Here is a 17688-nt window from a genome sequence, read left to right as displayed (position 1 = left end):
CATTGCAGTCTGGTCTCTCTGCTGTCTGGGAACCTCTGCCCATCCTGGTTCCATTCTCCACTGTGTCTCCTGTGCCTTTCCATTCTTCTCCACTTGAGGCCCCAGCCCCCCCCCCCTCCAGCCCTGATGTGCCTAAATGGATTTCCTGGTTTCCATAATGTTTGTGGAAAATGTGAAATTCTTTCCAGAGAGGTGTTTGCCTGCAGCCATCATCAGGCCGTGCAGAGGGAGCAGCCAGCCCTTGTGCCCTGAGCCGTGGCTGCGGCACAGCAGCAGCGTGCTGGGAGCCCTCATCTTCCCATGGCCCTGCTGCCTCTCTCCTTGCCAAAAATGTGCTTCAAAGGGCTCTGTTTCAGGGTATTCTGGATCACAGGAGCCTCCCTGCATCGGAGTGTGCTGGTTTTGCTCTTCCCTTGATGTCCTGGTTCTGCTTTTCCCAAAGGAGAGTAAGTGTGGTTTACTTGATTCACAAGGTGAATGTTTGGCTTGTATCCATCACCCCCAGGTCCTTTTAAGCAGGGTCAAATACAGCTCCTAGCCCTGGGAGCTTTGTGCTGGCCCCTGTGGAAGCTCTTGCTCTTCCTGACATTCCTCATCTGCCTTGCATCCCACTGATGGCGGTGCTGGCTGAGCTGTGCTCTGTGTGCTGGGTCTCAGTGCCAGCATCTCCTGCAGACACGATTACTTTGGCAGTGCACCAGGTTGTTTCCTGGAAGTGGTGGGTCTGCAGCCTTCAGGTTCCTCAGAGGAGGGAAAGTAGACACCTCAGCTTTGGGAAATGCTGATGGATATGGATATCTGAGCTGTCTCCCACGGATATCTGAGCCTGGAAGCCAATGTGTGTGCAGGCTTTCCAGGCCACCAGGCAGCAACTTGGAGCCCCTTCTTCCCACCCTTGACCTCACCTCCTGTTGTGAGGAGGGGTGGTGACTCCTACTACACCCTTCCCCACAGGGTTTTGTCAGGTTTTATTCTTGTACTCCACGCTCTGTATTTCACTTTGCAGCGTCCTGCCTGCACAGGACTGCTCTGATCCTTCTAGCACAGCACAGAGTAGCCTCTTTCAGCCTAAAAATACTAAAGTGCTTCAGTGGAAAAACACAAGGAACGGGCCAAACCACGAACACATGTGCCCAAACCTCTGCTTCTTCGAGACAGAGTAAGGCACAATCAGAGGAGCTGCTTGTCACTGTAACCCAGAACATCCAATCTTCTGACTGTTACTGTAAGTAAACCCCATCCCAGAGCTGACTATCACAGACCCGTCATTTTGCACGCAGGCTTCTATTTAAAGCCTGCCATTAAACCTGCACATTTTTTCCACAGGGATTTACTTTCTCCAATACTCAGCTCCTCCACTTTCTCTGTGGTACCAAAACTTGTGAAGTCAGCAGGGGATGTAAGGCAGCTCTGGCATCAGTTGGATGGAAGAGCTGTGGGCAATGGATTGGTGTTGAGTGCTTTCCAAGTAAGTCTTAAAATCACCACCTTTCTGTTGCGCAATGCAAGTAGGAGCATCACATAAATTTTAGGCTGGAAGGGGCTTGGGAGGGCTGCAGTCCAACCCCAGCTCCATGCAGGGCTGATGGTAAAGCTAGAGCAGGTAGCTCAGAGCACTGTCTCACTGGATTTGGAATGTTCCCATTGAAGGTGTCAACTGTCCGTGTCCCAGAGCCACACCATGGCTACACAGGTCTTGCACAGAATGAATTTCTCCTTATGCCCAGCAAATATTTCCCCTGGGGCAGGTTCTTCCTATTGCCTCTTGTTCTTCCATGTGTGTGTCTGAGAAGAGCTGGGTTTCTGTGTGTCCCCTTGTAGGTAGCTCCCCTCTGCCTTGTCTTTCTAAAGCTGTTTTCCTCTGACTTACATACATATAAATGTATGTGTGTATATATATACATTTGGTATACATATTTTGAAGACACATCAGTCTGTTCCTTGCTCCTTCCTGCTCCTGTCCATGTGTGCAGGCACCCATCTCACCTGGACACGATCAGACTAACGCCTCTCCTGAATTCTCCTGCATTTGCCTTCCTGCTCCTTGCACGTGAAGCAGCCGTCCCTGCTTTCAGCGGAACCTTTCTCTGCCTGTTGGTGGAGCGAACAATTCGTTTCCACTCCAGTACTACCTCTGGAGGGGGGATGCCAGCCCTGGCGCGGGTCTGCCGCGCTGCACGGGCTGGCGAAGCCGTGCAGAAGTTGCTCGCCTGACGGGATGCGAGCTGGCCGGGGCTGTGCAGCGAGCGGCTGGTGACGGAGCTGGGATCAGTTGGCAGCCGGGGAGGATAATGAGGAACAGATTTGCGCTGGGCAGTGGTTCCCATGCTGCGTTCCAGGGCAGCGCGGCCAGGATGGGAGAGCCTTTGTGCTCCGCGCTGCACCCCTCGGGCGTGTGCGGAGCCAGCCCCTCGGCTCCCCCGGCTCTGCTCGGCGTGTGCCGGCACTGAGTGTCCCCGGGCTCCCCGCAGAGCTGGGGACCCTCTCCAGGGACTGTGCCACCCGCCGGGCTGCAGGGCTGGCCAGGAGGCTTCCCCCACACCCCGGCTGTGCTGGGGAACAGGCTGCAGTGTGGACTGGCTGAGGACAGGCGAGATCAGTGAGGTCTTCGTGTCAGCAGGAGCTGGGTGGGGTGATCCACACCTCCCTCCCTTCGTCGTTCAAACTTCCCTGATTTCCCGTGGAAGAGCAAACTGGGGGAATCCCTGGAGGACTGTGTGACCAAGCAGCTGCTCCCGGGGACTCCCGCAGAACAGCCACGATGGATGGCACCGTGGTGGGGGCTTTGATTTTACGAGCACTGCAGATCCAAGAGTTGTGACCACCCCTGCACCCAGCCAGAGCTGTTCCTCACGGCCACCAGGAAGGCAAAGATCCCTGAAGAAGCCACCTGAGCTCCTCTCACCTCATCTTTTCCTGCCATCCGTGGCCACACAGCCAGGCTGTCCTGAAGGTAAATGAAACCCATGGTGGGTTAGCTGGAGAGGGAGGGAGGGAGGGTGCTGAGGGCACTCTGGGGAGGTGGCCACCAGCCCAGTTGGTCTGGTCTACATCAGACCACAGGTCATCCCGAGCTTGTGGGAAGTCCATGAAGAAGGGCTTGGAAAGGCCATGGGGTACCAGCACAGCCCAGACTCTGCAGCAGCTCTGCTGTATCTGTGTTCTCCTCTCTTGCAGCCATGCGGGGCAATCCATGCTGGCTCAGAAGCTTTGCCTCTTGGAGCCCAACTAAGCCCACGCTGTTGAAGTTGGAGAGCCAGTTAAAGCTTTGCTTTGGCTCCCTGGCTGGCTGGGGGGAAGTCAGCTTCTGGCTGTGAACACACCCGGGGCCTCGCTGTGTGTTGGCTCCCTGGCAGTTTTGGGGCTTTGAGACTCTCACAGGGAGCTGGATGAATTGTGGGCTCAGAGGTGCCCCGAGAGCCCTCCTCATGGTGCTGGGACTACGTGAGCATCACTTGTGCAAGGGTCACCCCCTCCAGATTTCTCCTGGATGCTTGGATCCTGCCTGCTCTCTTAGAAAGCCCCATCTCCCAGAGCCAGCATATCTTCTTGTCTACCACATATGTGTATGTAGATACAAATATTTCCAGTAGATATCCCTACCCTCTTCTACTTACGGAGAAGCTGACAAAAGCTTCAGAAAGGTACCCCAGGACAATGAAAAAAAAACAACAAAACAAAACCCAACTGTGAAGGTCAATAAGTATTATGTTTTCCCATGTCATGGTGTGGGGCTGGCAGGGAGGAGAAGGCAGTGAAGGAGCACGACCCACACGTGCCGGGACGGAAGGGCTGTGGAGCGAGCAGTGGGACAGGCTGCTGCCAGGGAGTTAATCCATGACCCCTGCCAGGTTCACTCTGATCTTTGCTTTATCCTGCTAGAGAACAGACAGCACTGTTATAAACGCTTGATTTTTATTTTCTTTTCCCCCCCTTAGTAAAAATAACTTTAGAAGCAAACAGGAAATTACAGACTGAAGGAGTGTAACCAAGAGGGTAAAAAGTCAGGCAGATACCTCGGTGCGCTCGGATTTGTCTACAAACCTGACAGAAAGGGACCTGGGAGTTGGGATTGACAGGAAGCTGAGCATGAGCCAGCAGTGTGCCCAGGTGGCCAAGAAGGCCAATGGATCCTGGCCTGGATAGGGAACAGTGTGGCAGCAGGAGCAGGGAAATGATTCTGCCCCTGGACTCAGCGCTGGTGAGGCCACCCCTGGAGTGCTGTGTCCAGCTCTGGGCCCTCAGTTCAGGAAGGACATGGAGGGGCTGGAGCAGGTCCAGGGAAGAGCAGTGAGGCTGGGGAAGGGACTGGAGCACAAGTCCTATGAGGAGAGGCTGAGGGAGCTGGGGGTGTTGAGCCTGGAGAAGAGGAGGCTCAGACGAGACCTCATCACCCTCTACAACTACCTGAAAGGAGAGTGTAGCCAGGTGGGCGTCAGTCTCTTCTCCCAGGAACCAGCAGCAGGACAAGAGGGCTCGGTCTTAAGCTGTGCCAGGGGAGGTTTAGGTTGGATATTAGGAAAAAATTTTTACAGAGAGAGTACTCAGACATTGGAAGGGGCTGCCCAGGGAGGGGGTGGAGTCACCGTCCCTGGAGGTGTATAAGATGAGACTGGATGTGGCATCAAATGCCATGGTCTGGGAAGCACGGCGGGGTTGGATCAAGGGTTGGATTTGATGACCTCGGAGGTCTTTCCCACCCTGGTCCGTTCTGTGTCACCCAGCTCCGCCTGAGGGGTGTCGCTTACCCCGCACTGACCAGCAGGTGTCGCCCCGCGCCGCGGCCTCGCCCCGGCCCGCCCGCCAAGATGGCGGCCGCGCCCCTCGGGCAGGCCCTGTGCGCGGCGCGGGGCGCGAAAGCCCCGCAACCCCATTAAACGGCGATCTTAAGGGAAAGCAATAATAAATATGTGGTTGTTTCTGCTCTCCTTTGGTGTGCAGCGCGGTCTACGATGTGCAGGCAGCTGCCTGCTGGACCCACGGCTCGTGCTCTTCCTCAGACACCTTCATCTGGCCCAGCAGGCAGGGGCTGCAAAATATGACCCCAAAACCACAGCTTTTTTCTTTTTTTTTTTTACTGAGAGGGTGGGGAGACACTGGCACAGGTTGCCTGGGGAGGTTGTGGATACCCCATCCCTAGCATCGTTCAAAGCCAGGTTGGATAAGGCTTTGAGCCACCTGGTCTAGTGGGAGGTGTCCCTGCCCCTGGCATGGGGTTTGGCACTAGGTGATCTGTAAGGTCCATTCCAACCAACCCCTTTAACGTCCTATGATCCTATGAAGAAAAAAAAAAAAGCAGCAGAGAACACACACTTGTACGTGTATGGATCTGTTGTAGGAAGGAAGCCTCTGAAGGCTCATGGCCCCAGTCTAACAGTTCTGTATGAATCCTAGAGGGGTCTGAGCCTCCCGGTCCCCCCACGGCTGCTCTGTCGTCACCTTGCCCTGACTCAGTTTGGGAGCAGAGATCCCTCTGTAAGGAGTGAGACAGTGGCAGCGGTGATGGAGGAAAGGCAAGTGAGAGGGAACCGGGAGAAGTTGATGACAGGAGGCAGGAGACCTCCGCCCTGCCTGTCTGAAGGGGAAGCTGCTCATGTCCTTCAGGAGACACACTGTTATTACTGCTGATGGCACTGAATCACACCGTTTCCTGCCTGTGCTCTCCAGCCCTGGTGCCGTGGAGGGGAGGTGCCCAGTCCAGCTGGCACCATGTCATGTGCTCCTTCCTGGTGCAGGGTCCTCTCCTTCCAGCCCACACTGGGAATGAAGGTTCCATAGTGTAGGAGCTGTGAACCACATCACACCACCTCCTCCGGGAACCCACCGTGCCCTGTGTCCCATCTGCTCTGTGTTCCTGCTTGGCATCCTTGCTGTAGGCATTCCCTGGGGTGCACTCCTCTAATTGCCAGCTATGGATGTTCCATGGCAGACTGCTCCTATCCCTGTCAAACCAGCCCTTCCCAGTGGCATCTGAGGAGTCTTCCCATCACCTCCTGTGCTCTGGGTCTGCAGACAGCAGAGTTGGCTCCGGACTCCCCTGGGGAGAAGACCCTGACCCCAAGCTGCTGTTTGCCTGTGGCAAAGTGACTTGAACAGCCTGGAGCCTTGTGGAGCTGCTCTGTTGAGACAGAGATGGAGGACTGAGATCTTTCCCCTTTGCTACAAGCTGGGCAAGGCTGGAGTGGGAGAAAGCAAGTCTCTCTGGTACCAGAGGACACTGCCACTCTGCTCTGAGCAGGCTGCCATTCCCCTGTTGGAAATACCAGCTGGACTAAGGGTAGTTTGAGAAGCACCTGGCTGACCCACAGTGGGACTGCTAGAGTTCAGTGGGCAACACAGCCCAGCTGTGACAGGCACCATGAGAGCTGGTGCCAGGGAACGCCCACGTGGCTCTATAAGGCACTGGCTGCAGCTGGAGCTGCACCTTGGGGCTATGGCTCTGCCCCAGGGAGTACTGAGCTAACCCAGCTGCTCCTCTGCCTGCCTGGTCTGGAGGAGCAAACTGCAGGCAGGTGAGAGCTTTCCTTCTCTCTGAAGAGTCTGCCATGGGAGAATGGTTTGCAGGATCAGCTGGGATCTGCTGGGCTCAGGCTCTGCAAGTGCTGGCTGTAAGTGTGGGGTTTGTGAGGGACTGTGGGAGGGGCTGGATGGGGGCTTGGCAGAGCATGCACCCGGGGGGAATAGCAATTCTGGGGCTCAGAGCTCCTGGATCAGAGTAGGACCTGGGTGCCAGCCCTGACTCTGCAAACTGTGGGGCAGGGAGTGCAGCCAGTGGTCAGAGGGGTGGTCCCCACTCCCCTGGTTAGAGCAGTCAGCCCTCCCTCCTAGAAGGGCATAGCTGGATTTAGGTTGGTTTTGGAAAGAGAAGGGATGGGTCTCCAGCTCAGAAGTGTGTCCCAACCCTTGTCTGGTGCTTGGTGGCACCTCCAAGGGACATACCTTCTTCTCTTGGTGTGGGCTGAGCATGTGTCCTGTGAGTGCTGGTTGCTGAGGTGTGAGCTGGGCACAGAGCAGGGACAGAAGCTGGGGGGGCTCCTGGTGGTGTGGAGCCATGGGGGAAGGGGGAGTCTGTTATCACAGCCCTTGTTCTGTCAAGCAGACCTGGAGAGGGGAGCAGGCCCTGGCAGCCGTGAGTGAGGATGGCATTTGCAGTAGTGTGTGACCCTGTGCTCCATGTCTCCCGTGTCCGTGGGACAGGGGCTGGGGCAGGAAGGGTGTGGGTGCCCGCTGGCACGTCTAGCTCGGAGCTGAGCGTGCTGTCTCAGAGAGTAGAGTAAACATGTGCTGTGGGGACTAAACAGCATGCAACATCACTGCCAGCAGGGAAGGTAAACAGATGACTGTCTTGTGCCATTAAATACGTGGGATCTGGAGAGAGACAGGTCAGTTTTAGGCTGCTCTTCAGAGAAAGCTGATCTTTTCTTCAGAGGCAGTGGTGAGTTTTGAAGCAGCAGGTCTGAAAGCAGAGCTGGATTTCTAAGCCAAGAGCATTTTGTTCTCAGCAAAGGCTGGCAGTGCCTAAACTCCACGAAGACAGACAAGCAGCTTCTCTTAAACCACTTAAGCTCTCTTGACTGGGCCCACATCCACAGAGGTGTGCCTCTGCCTGGCTCTGTGTCCTACAGGTCTCTATTCCAGGCTCCTGGGGGGGTAGGGGCCCTCTTTCCAGCATGGTCATGTCCTGCCAAACAGTGCAGCTGCCAAATGCTCAGAGCACCGGGATGCTGGGACCCAGCACCCAAGAGTGGAGTCCACTGCAGAGGGGAAACACCTTGGGGTGTGGGTGCCATAGAGAAAACCTGCCTACTGGGAGGGTGCCTGATCAGGGCAGGAGCCCTGGTTTCCATCCAAGCCCTGCTCCTACCCGTGCTGGCTGTGTTCATGACTTCAAGGAGAAGTCTCTGGAGAGGCCTCTTCACAAGGCCTGGGGGCACCTGTGTCCCCCCCTCCCAGCACAAAGTTAAAGGAGCCCAGAACTGCTCAGCCTGAGATGGGTGTGCTGGGTGTGTGCAGAAGCAGGACTCTGTCCTGTGGGCTCTGGCAGTGATTGATGCCAGAGCTGGGCTGTTGCTGAGCCAAGGCCCCGGGCACTTGGGGATGCCTGGAGCTAGTCTAACTAGCAAGTGCTCTGCAGGTATGGAGTCCAGCTGGCTTGTCTGGGAGGGCACTGTGTGTCATCAAAGTGTGCCTTAATATCTGGGCAGAGAGGCTCTGAGGCTGGCATTCCCCTGCTTGGATTGCTTCCCTGTGGGACTGCACACTCTGAGCTTGCACACACAGAATCACAGAATGGTTTGGACTGGAAGGGACCTCAAAGTTCCAACCCTCTTGCCAAGGGCAGGGATGCCACTGACCAGATCAGATTGCTCCAAGCCCCATCCAACCTGGCCTTGAACACTTCCAGGGAGGGAGCATCCACAGTTTCTCTGGGCAGTTTGTGCCAGTGCTTCACCACCCTCTTGAGTAAAGAATTTCTAAATCTCTCTTTTAGTTTAAAACCACACCCCCCTGTCCTACCACTCTCTGCCTGCATAAAAGCTTTCTCTCTCTTTTCCTGTAAGCATCCTTTAGGCTGCTCCAAGGACTCCCCAAAGCCTTCTCTGCTTCAGGCTGAACAGTCCCAACTCTCTCAGCTCGCCTCCATAGCAGAGGTGCTCCAGCCCTTGGATCATCTCCGTGGCCTCCTCTGGTTCTGCTCTAACAGGTCCATGTCATTCCTGTGCTGAGGACCCCAGACCTGGGTGCAGTACTCCAGGTGGGGTCTCATGAGGGCAGAGAGGGAGAATCCCCTCCCTCAACACGTGCTGCAGCGGCTCTGATGCGTGAATTATTATTTTTTTTTTTAATTTTTATTTCCCCCCAGCCCCCTTCCCTTGTGGCACACATGGGTATTTGAGACCCCCAAGTGGGACCTTCCTCACTTCTATCCCTATAAAACACTTCCTGTAAAGCCTCCTGATGGTTAACTGCACGCCGAGGTTGCACGTGGCTCCGAACAACATCTTGAATTGTAGCTGGAGACCCAGTAATTGAGTTGCTCCTGTTCCTTCAGATGGTGAGCGTGACCAGCTGTTGTTATGTAGTCTCCCCTCCAGTCCTTCTGGGAAATCACACCGTGATTATATTTCTGGCTTAAGAAACTTTTTTCCCTAATCAGACTGGGCCTCACAAAGAGGTTGCCACTTAGTGGTAATTACTTGCTTTAGAAGCTGAATGTCTCCTGAGGATTGCAAATAGCGGATTATCAAATTAATTAGTTAAACCAAGATGTGCTTTTGTGAAGCCGAGACCTGCTTTACTTGTGATCTGAAATAAAGGTTTAAATGTTATTAAACTGCATACAACTGGCTCTTGTCTCCCTAATGGGGAGAGAGCCATTTGTTTCCTGAAACGTTGTTGGTGCAAAGGGCTGCTTGCAGCTCTGCTTGCTGCAGCACTTGTTGCTTTTCTTTCACAAAACGTGTTTTGAGCAAAATCTATCACTGGTTTTAAGGCACCTGCTTGTGTTTGGGTCTAGAGCTGCTTCTTGGTGGCTTCCCATGCTTTTGTAGGCTGCCATTGGAAGGGGAATAGGGTTGGATTTGGACTTTGGTGATCCTTGTGGGTCCCTTCCAAGTCAGGATATTCTATGAAGGTTCATGGTGGATATCTTGGTGGGATTGTAATGTACCTTCCTTGAAACTGTTCTTTCATGGTACAGCTTAATCCATGGGATATCTGCATTGCCATGTCTGTAGACATGGGAGCTGGCAGAGAACCCCAGTCTGGTGATGAGATGCCTGGAAGTAGATTCAGAGGCATCCACTGATCAGTGGGTTAGCAGAACTCTAGGTCCTGGAGTACTGCTTTGCCACAGCCTGCTCCCAGGCTCTCCTTTCCCTTGGCAGTCTCTGTGGCTGTAGGAAGTTCCCTGTGCTGAGGACTGCACCAGTGATTGTGCTAAATTAACGTGGAGCTCATGGTGGTATTTTCCTAAGAGCTGTTGGCCACTGTAGTGTAATCATCCTGCTAACATGCATATTGCACAACTTCCCCTAGGTCAGGAGATGTCCTTATCTGGCATCTAAAACATCTGTCCTGTGTTTCTTCCAGCATAGCTGAATCCTATTCATAAAAGAATTAAGCATTTCCTGATTTGCAGAACTGAAAATAAGCAGAGCTCTGCTAGTGTTGACTCAAAGGCAGAGGTCCTTTCTCTGCCTCCTACCTCTGTCTGCGCTTTCTCCCAGCTCTTGTGGGGCTCTGGGTTGTGGTACTTCTTCAGGCACTTGAGAAATACTGCAGCACCAGAAACCAGAGCAAGAAAAGGGGGGAAAGAGATGAGGGTCTAAAGTTTTCAGAATAGTTTTTGTACTGACCCCTCTCCCACCTCCTTCTCTTTCAACTCTGGGGAGGCCCCACAGCCTTCAAAGTTTGGCTCCCCATCCCTCCTGATGTCAGGGTCTGCTGCCTTGTGCTGTATTTCACCTCTGGGGCAGATTGTGCTCAGCAATACTCAGCAGCTGCCGAAGGTGGGTACCAAGGAGGTTCCCTAAGTTTAAAATTGCCCCCCAGTCCCTACAAAAGACCTGGGTCTGCTGGATGGGAAGCTGGAGCACCCAGATCTCTGCCAGCATGGATGACAGCAGCCTTTTGCAGTGGCTTCAGCAATTAAACCCACCCTGAGGAAAGCACAGGCCTCGCACAAGGGTGAGGAGACAGTGTGAGACTGTGCTGGGGAACAAGCACAGCATTGTTGTCAGCCTCAGTCAAGAGGGGCTTTCTAACACCCACTGGAGTGCTGGCTACAGCTGTCCCCCATGTACTTGTGTGGGAAATGGTTCTACAATGCAGGAGAAGAGGGAAAGGCCACTTTGCAATAAATAAAAAAAATAAAAAAAAGCCTCTTAGGATCCAGCCACAAGTAAACAGCAGTGAGATGTTCCCCTTAGTGCGGTGCCACGGCACAGGAAATCACGTCACTGCCTCCAAATGCGATGGGGGTGAGCTGAACTCGGGCTCCTCAGCCTGGAAATCCATATGGGGGAAGGTGCTCCTGAGCTTTGAGTGCAGTGTAGGAATGGGAGGAGGTGGGAGGTTGGGCTTTAAGCTGCTCCCGTGTTCAACAGCCCCTTCCCCCTCTGCCTCTATAAATGTATACCTTCAGCACAGACTTCCTGCATTCTCCTGAGTGGTGTAGGCTTGGGAGCTTGTGGAGAGCTTTCAGTTGTCATGGAAAATGGGATATACTTCCATGGTGCCAATGTAGCCTTGTGCAGATGGTGAAAGCTGTGGTCAGAGGCTCTGGGAGGCAGGTTCCTCATCCTCCTACTATGACTATGACAGAGAAAGAAAGGCCCTCCTGCATCCACAGACAAGTTCTAAGATCTCAAGTGAGTTGTTACAGATGACAACAACTAGGTGGTGCCTGTGCTGGGTCGTTAACCCCTGTTGCAGTGGCAGGGATGCTCTCCTTCACCCGGTTTGGGATTTGCAGTTGCTGTGACCTGACATGGGCACTGCCTGCAGAGGCAGTGCTCTGCCGATGTGGGGAGGTGACTGGCTGTTCTAGGCCACGGGGGAGCCTCTGCAAGCACAGGGTGTTTGCAGGCCAAGTGCTGACAGTGAGGCAGCTGCTCAGCTCTGGGCACTGCCAGTGTCACAGCCCCTTTTAGGGGGGCACTGCTTTTTCCTTAAGGAGGGCAAACTGCAGCCCTGCAGGGACTGTCCTTGCTGCCCTCAGGAAATGCAGCAGCACACCAAGCAGCTGGTGGATGGAAGGGTTGGCTTTGGGGCTGCTCAGACCCTCAAGTTGCTGGTTAGGTCTGGAAACATGCCGTGAGGCCATCATGTGCAAGGTTGTTTTAGGGCCAAGTGTTGGCAGTCCTTCCTGAGAAAGGAGCATCTGAAGGTGGTTTTGAGCTGGGCTCTGCTGCTGGCCCTGTGGGACAGGGCTTGGGAAGGCTGTGGGAATCTGCCCCCTGAGCCAAGGCAGCAGAGGGGTTGGTAGCAGTCGCTCCAGCTTCATCAGGCAAGTACCCTGTGCTGCTCTACTGAGCTTGTCCATGCAGGAGGTGTCTTCCCTCCTGCTGTAGATATGAGTAACCCTTCCTCTTGGGATGGATTGGTTTGTGTAATCCCTCCCAGAAGTGGGGACAGCCAAGTACCAGTACGGTGGATTCCTCGATAGAGGGTCAGTCCCCCCTGAGGCTGCCAAAACCATGCACTGCTTGGTCTGGGGAAGCAGTTGCTGGTCCCAGGCCCTGCACCTCGTGCCCAGGGCTCCAAGGTTCTGCCTGTGTGTCACTTCCCGCCCTGCTTCCCGTTACACAAAGCCTTTGTTTGTCAGCAGATCCTGGGATGCCCCGCGGCACCTGCCTCTCTCCTCTCTCTCCGCCTCTGTGGCTCTGCCCTTTCCCGTTGTCACTTCTGTAGGCTGCTGCCTGCCTGTTTGGTGACCTTCCCTTGTGCTCGGGCACTGCTTTTGGCCTCTGGCCATCTTAAACAATTAATGGAGGGGTGGAGAAACTTGCCGTGTTAAATTACTTCCTCCTTTGGGAGGGGGTGAAGTCTCCACATCTCGCTCCCGATCCCAATGCAGTTTGTTGCTGTTGCCTGAAGCGGTCACTGCTCTCTGTTTTCCTTCTAGAAGTTAGAAAAACAGTATTTCAGAGCGCTCTCTCCGTGTTCCTCGTCATTTTGCTTAACCTGCAGCGCTGCCTCAGGATCTCGCGGAGTGGAGAAACTTCTCCGGACTTAGAGAAAAACAAGCCAAGAGGAGGCGGCGGGGGTGGGGGGGGGGGGGGGGGGCGGGAGTATTTTGCTGGAAACCTCTTTGGGAAGCTGGAGACCTTCTCGGGATGCCTGCCGTGGGCTTGTTCTCCTCTCGCAGCTATTCAGATCTTCCCGGGCGGAGGCAGCTCCCTGCCACGACGCGCCTGCATTAAGCAGGTCTGTGCGGCGGCCCGAGGGCCGTGGATGTCAGCGATGCCCTAAGGAGCAGCCCGGGAGCGCCTCTGGCTCTGCCCGTGTCCCCAAGGTCCCCGCAGAGCTGGGGGACGCGGCACCCTGCTCTCGCTATGCCCCTCTGCCGTCTAGCGCTGGAGTTGGCTGTCAGAGAAACCTTCGAGGTCCCCTGCTCAGCCCCGGTAGTGTCATGAGTTAGATTAGTTGGAGCTGTGCTGGGGGCGGTGAGGGCTTGGATTACAGTCCAGAACTCAAAGTGCTTCGGTGGTTCACGTCGGAGGGGAGAGGAGACGCCCCGTCGCACACATGGAGGAAAAAGAGAAAAAACGCCGTCTCTGGAAGTGAGGGGCAATAAAGGAGGCCGGGAACATGGTAAGGAAATCTCTGCGAAGGGCTCTTGCCCTGGGCACGAGCAGGGCTGTGCGGGATGGAGCTGCTCCCGGGGCAGCCTCCCTGGAGCCAGCGCACGGCGCTAATGCCGGGAGCGGGAAACGGCTCCTCTGGCGCTTCCCGTTACTCGGGTGGTTCCCCTTGGTGCCAGTCCCGAACGGTGGCAGTAGGGACACGGAACCCTCACTGGCACTGACCCCCTGCGAGGTGCCTGCCTGTCAGGGTGCAGCGCTGGAGCGAGGGATGGCCCTGTCTTTCGGGCTGCCTGGATGCTGGGCTCGCCTCCTGCCCTCGCTCTTTGCCGGTCCTGCCCTGGGGCTGTGGGCACTGCCCCATTGCAGAGCCTGGAGAAGAGGAGAGCGTCGGCTTCTCCTGCCCAGGGTGGTCATCTGGGGGATCAGAGAACCCCTGGAGCCGAGCAGGGACTCTTCCCTTCCAGTGCCAAGTTCTGCACGTGGAGATCCTTGTTTGGGGAGGGGTGAGGCTGGTGAGCCCAGCAGGCAGCAGAGTACCCAGTCTCCCTGGGAGTGGCTGCAGGGCTGTCCCCTGCCCAGCCACGCTGGTGCTGCCCTGCAGAGCTGCCCAGCCCTGGGCTGGCAGAGGCTGGAGGGATTGCTGGCCCTGTGGTGAGATCCCATTGAGCACCAACCTGGCTTCTGATGATGGTTTGCTCCTGGGCTCAGGCTGGGATCCGTGTGCCCTGCAGCCCTAAATGTCCTGGAGGTGACCTGCTGTGTCATGGGCTGCTTCCCCACAGCAGAGGGAACAAAGTCCATGAGGGGCACAAGCAACTTGCATTGCTGCTGTGCCTGGCAGTGACTTGCTCTTTCCCAAAAGTTCAGCTTCTGAGCCTGGAGAAGTTTGGCTTTCCTTGAAGGATGAGTTGCCCAACTTCTGGCTTCTGCAACCTGAGCTAACTTTAGACTCATGTCTTTTCCCTTTGCCACCCTACAGCTACTCTGCAGAGGATTCTGTGGTGCTCTGTACCCTCCCATGCCAGTGTCAGAGCCGTGGTGTGCTCTCTTCTCCCATCCTGCTATGGAGGCCTGCAGGCATCTCACTTCTTCCACTTCTCCATCCCAATCAGGAGACTTATTTCCCTTCCCCCATGCCTTGTGTGTTCCTGGCAATTTTCGGTCTATGCTGGTTAGTGTGTGAAGTTGAAATCAAAGGAAAGCACTGTTTGGGGCTGTGCAGGGTGGAGGCCATCCCTTGCAGTCCCATGGGCTGTATTTTGCCATAAGGGCTGGAGCAGCACTTGTGAAACTCTGCTCTAGGAGGCCAGCTGCTGCTACTCTGCTCCTGCAAGCTGGAGGTGACTTTCTGATTCCCAAGTGCTTCATCCCCAGTTCAGGTCCTCCTTCATGTTGTCCTAATGTGTGATGCAAACGCTGTCTGCAGCAGGTCCTTTGTGTAGAGCAGTGCCACAGCCAGTCCAGGTGACATGGTGGGTTGTGGGTGTGCAGGGACCGTGTGCCTCTCAGGTGCTCAGTGCAGATGGAAGGAGCAGGAACCAGAGGTCAAGCTGCCACAGGCCCAGCAGTGGGTGCTGACCACACTGCAGACACTTGTGGTCCATGGCAGATGTTTGTTCTCAGTGCTGTGTAGACCAGTCTGCATTTTGGGAGACACATTTCTGCGAGCAACCAAGTTGTGACTGCAGCTCCAAGCTGTTCTGTTTGAGTTTTTGATGTCCTGGTGAATCAAACAAACCCCGCAGGCAAAAAATATGGATCTCAGTGAATGTGTGTCAGTCTGCTGGCCTGCAAGAGACTTCCCCATTGCCTCCAGCAGCCTGCAGGACACCTGGAGGCTTGGCTCCTGATGGAGGTCTGGCAAGGGACAGCTGCTGGCTGCCCTGCTCTGTGTGAGGCAGGTGACTCCTCTTCATGGGGCTTCAGTGTTAGGGCTGGTGTGGTGTGTGTGCACAGGGTTGTGGCAGCTGAGGGCTGCCTAAAGCACCAAATAGGGTGAGGTACCTTGGGCCAAAGTAGCCCACTTCCATTAGAAGTGACTTTTGCAGCTGTGGAAACCCCATGGTGTGAGCAAAGCAGGAGCCTGGCTGGGCTCTGTCTACCTTGCTTGTCCCATCGTGGCTTTTGTGACTGGGGATCTGCCCTCATTCCCTGGTATGGAATGGGAGAGAGAGTGGGCTTCACCACACCTTGGTGCTTCCTGCAGAGGAGTTCAGGTGGCACCTCTATGCTGGCAGGAGAGAGGATGGGTTTCAGCAGAAAATAGGGTCTTTCTTTTATCCCCTGGTTATGTCTTCTCCCAGGGTGGGAAGGAAATGAGTCTGGGAATCACAAAGAGCTTTAAGCATTGGGGATCTTCTTTCTTTATTTCTGTGCCAAAGCCATGAGTAAGATGTTGGAACGCAGACAAAGTCCAGACACATAATCCTGAGCACATGGAAGCAGTTTGAAAGCACCTCCTCTGGGGTAACAGGGATGACAACTTGCATTTTGCCCAGAGTCTTTCCAAAAGCACTGGGCAGGTGAACATGCTGCTCATTGTAGCAATAAAAATAATGGCTAAATGCAGGTGACAGACCAGCTGCATCCAGGTATCTCCATCCAGGAATCACCAAATGTGTTCTAGCACCACGTGGGAATGCCAGACAGCCAGTGCTTATGGTGAGATGCTGCAGGCATCCAAGGAGGACTCTGTGCTGAGTGTCAGCACTTATCCTCAGCAAACCAGCATCCTGTAGCTTAACCCCCTCTGGCCATGCTGCTGCCATCTTCCCCCATGGGCAGTCGGCCTGAGGGCACACCCTGCTAGCAGAAAAGATCATAATGTGAGAGCATTGTCAGCATCTTGCAACTGGTCACTTCAGACATGACAGCCAGCATGTCTGCCTCTAAATACTAGAGCACAGGCACAGCCACTCAGCTCATGGAGCCTCATTTTTCTAGTTTCATCTCAAACATAACCCTGTCTGCAACTGATCCGTGCAAAACCTGAACCATCCTGCAGGCTGTGTGCCTAAACCTGAGCACTGGTGCCGAGTGTGGGTGGAAGTCACATCACAGGGGCTACAGGCCCTTTTAGCACCCAAGTGCTGGAAAAAAATCTCTGTTAAAACAGTGGTGTCTTCTATGGAAACTATAAACTGAACCCACCCGTGGGCACTCATATAATATAGAGCACCTTTTGTTCATATTCCTGGCTCCCTACCCATGAGGGAACCCCCTGTTCCAGTCCTGCAGAGTTCAATGGATCCAAGGCCTGAAGAAGGGAGTAGCAGCACCAGGATCAGATGTGTTGCTGACTGAACAGCAATATAAAGCAAGGAGAGGCTGCTGGGGTAAGCTGCTCACCTCTGGCCGTGGGATGCTCCGTACTTTCTGCACCACTCCTGGTACCTGGGTTGCAGCTCACAGAAGTGAGTGGACGTGCCCTTGTTGACTCTGAAGGTTTGACCGTGCTAATACCTCTCTGCCACACCGAGTGCCTCATCTCTGTTGGCTGGCCTAGTCTTTCATTAAAAAATTAACAAAAAAACGGGGCCTTTCTTGTGGTAAGTGCTCCTGGCTGGTTTCGTACGTATCCCATTTTTTGCATCATTGGACACCAAGCTGAAACTTCCAAGATCAAAGCAGCACAGAATGAATCTGAAAGTCTTTCTGTCTGTTCAAATTTACCCTTCTGCCATCAGGCTGGGAAGCCCGGGATGAACCCTTGCTCCAGCTGGTGCAACCAGACATTTTTTTGAACAAGATCAAATGGCTCAGCTGAAAAGAAGTGGGGTCCAGGTGAGGACTCCCACGTGCTCCTCCTGGATACTGGTGGACGTGGTAGAGGGGAGCCTCCATGGGGCCTTCTGGTCACCCCCAGTGGGCCGTGGTGCTGTGGCCCCACGGTGGTTTGTGTGGTGCAGAGGAGGAAAGCTGCTGGAGTTCTGGTGACCTGAGCTAGGTGTCCGCCTTGAGCTTTGCAGCCTGCCTTGGGCGTGGCAGAGGCTTCCTGAGCAGGTTCCTTCAGGAGGATCCCTTCCCCGAGGCTGCCTGTCAGATCTCAGTGCCTCCCAACAAAAACCCGGCGCTGCTGAGCCTCCAACATGGTTAAAGGATGTGGGTTGTTTGCTGTCTGTTGTCATCTTGCTGAATACATTTACCTTTTGAACAAGGTCCCTCTCATATGCTCAGGAGGCTGGTATGCAGACCCGTTAATGGATCAAGGGGAAAAATGCCTGTGGATGTATTCTCCTTTGTGTTTGGGCTTATAACCACCCACGTTTTGGCATACATCCCTTCTGTGCACAAAGATCTTTTTAGAAATTGCTAGTTAAATCTCCACCCTCCTTTGATATGTATGGAAATAATGGGACACGTGAGACTGTTTTCTGTT

At 54.5% G+C, this 17688-nt stretch overlaps 1 protein-coding gene across 5 annotated transcripts in view; it reads left to right on the top strand.

Moving 5' to 3' along the window:
• Positions 1–13190: 13190 nt before the first annotated feature.
• Positions 13191–17688, top strand: part of PLEKHG4 (pleckstrin homology and RhoGEF domain containing G4) — an 83463-nt gene continuing 78965 nt past the window's right edge. For 2 of the 5 annotated variants that reach the window (XM_027646519.1, XM_027646517.1), the window contains exon 1: positions 13193–13317. In XM_027646519.1, the coding sequence (XP_027502320.1) occupies positions 13315–13317 (3 nt within the window). In that variant the 5' untranslated portion in view covers positions 13193–13314. Of the gene's footprint in view, positions 13318–17688 lie in introns of all 5 variants that reach the window. The other 3 variants (XM_027646516.1, XM_027646515.1, XM_027646520.1) reach the window with 3 other exon arrangements.

The sequence above is a fragment of the Corapipo altera genome, unplaced genomic scaffold (assembly GCF_003945725.1).
Source record: "Corapipo altera isolate COAL_440 unplaced genomic scaffold, ASM394572v1 62, whole genome shotgun sequence".
In the NCBI taxonomy this organism is placed as follows: domain Eukaryota; kingdom Metazoa; phylum Chordata; class Aves; order Passeriformes; family Pipridae; genus Corapipo; species Corapipo altera.
Note: the sequence above shows the minus strand (reverse complement) of the source record. Positions and strands in the feature narration are given on the sequence as shown.